At 61.9% G+C, this 4,669-nt stretch overlaps 1 protein-coding gene across 1 annotated transcript; it reads right to left on the bottom strand.

Moving 5' to 3' along the window:
* Positions 1 to 4,343, bottom strand: LOC133224326 (coiled-coil domain-containing protein 183-like). The gene is made up of 11 exons (XM_061375756.1): positions 4,309 to 4,343; positions 3,199 to 3,379; positions 2,971 to 3,075; positions 2,669 to 2,791; positions 2,157 to 2,285; positions 1,956 to 2,016; positions 1,776 to 1,876; positions 1,329 to 1,489; positions 780 to 939; positions 520 to 639; positions 1 to 267 (listed from the first exon to the last, which is right to left on the bottom strand). The coding sequence occupies exons 1-11, from the start codon at positions 4,341 to 4,343 to the stop codon at positions 1 to 3; spliced, it is 1,443 nt and encodes a 480-aa protein (XP_061231740.1).
* Between the last annotated feature and the right edge of the window lie 326 nt (positions 4,344 to 4,669).

Raw genomic sequence — 4,669 nt, 5'->3', positions numbered from 1 at the left:
TCAAACCAGCACTATGCTCAAAGGCCTGGAGACAGCCGAGGTCAGCCCCAACGCCTGGAGCAGCTCCTGGGTTGGGCTCTGCTGGGACAGTGGGAGGTGGGCAAGGACACCCAGAAATCCCAGGGGGCAGGGGCTGGGGCAGTTGCTGTGGGATGTGTCCCCTTTCCTACCTGGGTCCCCCATGCCCGTGTCCTCCAAGGGAACCTTCTGGTTCCGTGGATCGCTCAGGAGGGTTTTCTCCAGGAGCTGTCGGACCTTCACAAAAGTCTGGGAAAGAGACGCTGTGTTCATAGCTGAAGGGGAGGCGGGTGTTACAACCAAAGGGGTGCCCAACCTCGATGTGCCCCTGGGAGGGAGGGAACACCCCACAGAGCCCAGGGCCACCTGGGCCTGAGCTGCTCCGTGGCTCTTCCCTCGAGCACCTCCATCCTCCAGCTGGGAGGATGGCTTGGGATGGGCCAGCCGGGAAAGCCTGTGTGGGTCCCCAAAGACCGCAGCAGGGATGGAGCCCCCGCGCACCTCATCATCCTCGCTGAGGCTGGAGGGGGGCAGGTCAGCCACCCGCTGCACCAGGTACTGCAGCTTCTGCTCGCACTGCTGGAGCTTCTCGTCCACTCCCATGGCCTTGCCAGAGTGCTCCTGGAGCCAGAGAGGGAACAGCCTTGGTGGGGAGAACGAGCCCCTTGGGGTGATGGTTGCTGCACCAAGGGTCACCCCACGGTGCCGTTGCACCACCAAGCAGAGCCCGGGCTGTGCTCAGCCCAGCATTGTGCGGGTACCTGGCCAGGCACGGGGATGCCCCGCAGGCGGACGAAGAGGTTGTCAACTCCGTTCTCAAACTCCAGCAGCGTCTCCTGGCTCCTCAGCAGCTGGGCTCGCCTCTGCTCCAGCCGAGCCTCTTCCCACTGCAGCCTCGTCCTCAGCTCCTCCTCCAGCCCCCTGGAGCCAAGCACGCTCACATCCATACAACTGCACAGGGGTGCAGACACCCCAAGCCCCTTGCAAAAGCTGCTGCCCAGCTTCTCCCCTGCCCCAAGCGCAGAGCAGAGATGCTGCCTGCACCTCAACCCCGTGCTGCTGCTGCTCCCACTTCCCATGCCAGGCAAGGAGCAAGGCTCCTCCTGCTGCCAGCGCAGGAGCTTTGCGTGCTCTGCCAGCACCAGAGCTGGGGCAGCACTCTGCTCAGAAACCCTCCCAGTGCAGGAGGGGTGGGCAGCTGCAGGGTGACCAAGGAAGGGGTGCCCTCTTGGGACCCCTGCCATGCACATGTCCCCCTGCCCCCAAGGGTGATGGCCCCTTTGGCACGACTGTCCGGAGGCCAGCAGCACCTGGTTGTGGCTGGGGGCTGGCGAAACTTGAGCTCCTCCAGCTGCATCTCCAGCTCCTTCAGTGCCTTCTGCAGCTCCTGCTTCTCCTCCTTGCGCCCTGCGAGGTACTGCTCGAGTTCCGCCAGGGACTTCTGCTGTGCCAGGATCCTGATGGGGATGTCCTGGCTGGGGGAGAGCACAAGGACTCAGCCCAGGGCACTCCTGCAGGGTACAGGATCTGGGCCATGGTCCTGGGGAGGTTTCTGCACCAGAAACCGCAGGAACCACTGCAAGATCATGGCGTGGAGCAAAGCAGTTCCATCCCTGCCTGTAGAAGAGGGACCTTGGGGGGCTCTGGGGACAGAGGAGAGCAGAGAACCCTGCCATGGAACAGGGTGAGCAGAGGAGGCTCAGCTCCCTGGGGCTGGAGCAACCCCAGGTTCTACCAGAGATGGGTTTTCACCTCACCCAGAGGCGGGAGCACTGCACCGCAGCCTTGGCCTTCTCCAGCTTCTCCATCACGCAGGCCTCACGCTCCAGCTGGGACTTGGGGGCCTCCGGCTCGGCGGCTGCGGTGGAAAGGTTGTGGCAGGGAAGGATGCCTGCGGCTGCGCCTGCATCCCCCCCTGCACCCTGACAGGCACTCACCCACCGGTGGGTCCTCTGCGGGCAGGCCCAGGAAGTCCCTGGTGAGGTCACGCCTGGCTTGCTGCAAGGATGTTCATCGTCACCCCTGAGCTGCTGGCACCCTGGGGGAGCCGGCCCTGCAGCCCCTCACCCATGGCAGGCTGGGCACTGATGCCCGCCCTATGCCTGCAGCCCTGCCTGTGCCAGGCCCCCCCAGCTCACCCCTTTCAGAAGCCTTTCTTCTGCTTCCTTGCGCCAGTTTCTGTCCATGGGCTCCTTCTGAGCAGCCAGGGTGCGGAGCCTGAGCTCTCTCTCTGCAAGGAACTGGGTTTTCATCCTGGCCATGTGCTCCTGGAGCAGAGCAGAGCAGAAGAGAAGTGGCTCCCAAAGCTCCAATGGAGCTCTGTGAGCTTCTAAGCCTGGCATGGCCAGCATCAAAAATGCCACCTCCTACCCCGTGTAAACAGCCTGGGAAGGAAACTGAGCAAGGACAGCTAGAGAATGGAGAATGCCACCTTCCCCATGGCCACGGCTTCTGGCAGCTGTCCCCAAGTCAGGGCAGCCAGGCCCAAGAGCCAGACACAGGAGGAGCTATGGAGGCATCTGGGTGCTGCGGGGAAGCCAAGCTCAGTCTTGCTTTTTCTTGAAGGAAGACTCAGCAGCACGGACATCTGGTGCCATCTGTGTGCTCTGGAGAGCAGGAAAGCACCCTGAGGTGCCCTGGACCATCTCACCTTGGTTACACGAGCAGCTCGGAGCCCATCCAAGGCCATGAGCTCCATGTCTTCCACCTCCCCATGCTGCAGCTCGGCCATCTCACTCAGGAGGTCCAGGTGCAGAGGCAGGTGGGCCAGCTCCTGGGACACAGGGAGCCACAGCCCACTGAGTCCCAGGGGTGCCCTGTGCTGGGACAGAAGATGGAGGGGAGCAGGAGGACCTCCCGCAGGAGGGTGTCCCACCAGCACAGCCCCTTGGGCACTTCAGTGCCTTTGCAGGGGGAGCGGGTGAGACAACGGCACGGTGAGGATGAGCTCACCTTCCTCAGGGCGTCCCGCACCACCACGTACAGGGCAGTCACCTTCTTCGCAGCACGGACTTTCGTTTGCATCTTGTCTATGTTGTTCTCCAGCGCACGAATCACCTGGGGCAGAGATGGTTGGAGACAAGGGGTGAGCCCATGGACTGAGACCAGTGCCCAGCCAGGGGGGCAGGGCTGGCTGAAACCCCCCACGGGTGCTGCCGTCCTAGGAAGGGGCTCTGGGACCTGTACCTGGTGCTGCTTGTCAGCCACCCGGACATCCTGCAGCTGCTGCAGCCGCCTCTGCAGCTGCTCCTTGGCCCGGCTCCGCTGCTCCATCTGGTACAGCAGCATGTTGCATTTGTTCACCCTGTCATAGACTTCAGCCCAGAGCTTCTCCTGGGCCACCTGGATGGGAGAGGTAGAGCTGGGGATGCTGGGACCTGGTCACTCCCTGGCAGGACAGGAGCTCTGCTGGGGCAAAGGACCTGCTCAGGGAGCTAATGGAGGACACTGATGGGTCCTGCAGTGCAAAGGGTCCCACAGGAGCACTCCTGAACACCCCGTGTCTCACTGCACCAGCCCTGGGGAGCTGTCCTGGTGCTGGCACCAGGTCCCTGTTCCCTACAACCGGTCCTTCTGAGCATCCCCTCAACCCCAGCCCACTGCCAGCAGCCTGGGCCCGCTGGACTCTGCTCTTACCTCCAAGGTCTTACTGGCCAAAGCAATGCCCAAGGGCTGCTCCGCTCCACAAGCCTCAGAGATGGTGAGCTCATGCTGTGGGCAGAAGAAGGGCAGAGAACACATCAATGCCAGCCTGGGGATGGTCCCAGCCTCCTGCTGCCCTGCGCTTCCTGCTCCTGGAGAGGACCAGTGGAGAAGCTAGCTCTGCAGGTCCAGCAGAGTCACAGTCACGGACACAGCAAATGGGACCTGCTGGTACCTTGCCCACAAGGCCCAGGGCATGGATATCCTCCTGCACCGCCTCTCGCAGCTAGGGCAGCAGCTCTCGGTTCTCATTGAACTTTCCTTCCTCTGACTTGCTGTAAAATTTCCTTGCTTGCCCTTGTCCTGGGTTTAGCAGCAGCAGTCATTTTTCTCTTTCTTGGTAGCTGGTGCAGGGCTGTGTTTTGACTTTCAGGCTGGGAACAGAGCTGGAAAAAAAATGATGTTTTGGTTTGGCCAAGGACTTCGTGAGCCTCATGCTGTGCCAGGGAGGAGGGGAAGCCGGGAGGAAGCAGAGACAGGACACCTGACCCAAACTGACCAAAGAGGTATTCCATAGCACAGCACATCATGCTGGTGGAGGAGGTCGGGGTGGTCGAGGAGCGGGAGAAGGCGGCGGAGGAGCCGAACCCCGCAGAGCTGAGCCCCGCGATGGCCGAGAGCATTCCCCGGAAGCCGCCCGCCGAGCCCCAGGAGGACGCAGGAGACCCCACAGCATTTCCCAGCAAGGCAGAGGAGGAAGAGCTGGGCTCAGGAAAAGAGAAGCTGGTGGTGGGAGAGCCGGCAAGCACAGCAGCTACACCAGCCCCAGTGACTAGTACAGCAGCATCGCGTGAGAGTTCTGAGGGGTGTGGATGGCCCTTGGGACCTGCCTGCTGATTGTGATGGGGATCACCATGTTGGCACACACACAGAGTGTGTTTTACCCACCACCATTTTGTCTGATCTCAGAAGTTAAGCAGAGTCAGGTTTGGGTCTTACCTGGGGTTAG

The sequence above is a fragment of the Neopsephotus bourkii genome, unplaced genomic scaffold, assembly GCF_033783945.1.
Source record: "Neopsephotus bourkii isolate Nb327-2 ecotype Australia unplaced genomic scaffold, CSIRO-AGI_Nbou_v1 NB_1675, whole genome shotgun sequence".
In the NCBI taxonomy this organism is placed as follows: domain Eukaryota; kingdom Metazoa; phylum Chordata; class Aves; order Psittaciformes; family Psittacidae; genus Neopsephotus; species Neopsephotus bourkii.
The sequence above is the reverse complement of the archived record's forward strand: the minus strand, read 5'-3'. Positions and strand labels throughout refer to the sequence as shown.

Coding starts and splice junctions, on each gene's coding strand:
- LOC133224326 (XM_061375756.1), bottom strand. CDS start 4,343: ATGCTCTCGGCCATCGCGGGGCTCAGCTCTGCGGG. Junction 2,286..2,668: donor GAGCTGCTCGTGTAACCAAG/GTGAGATGGTCC, acceptor GCTCTGCTCCAG/GAGCACATGGCCAGGATGAA. Junction 268..519: donor GCCTCAGCGAGGATGATGAG/GTGCGCGGGGGC, acceptor TCTCTTTCCCAG/ACTTTTGTGAAGGTCCGACA.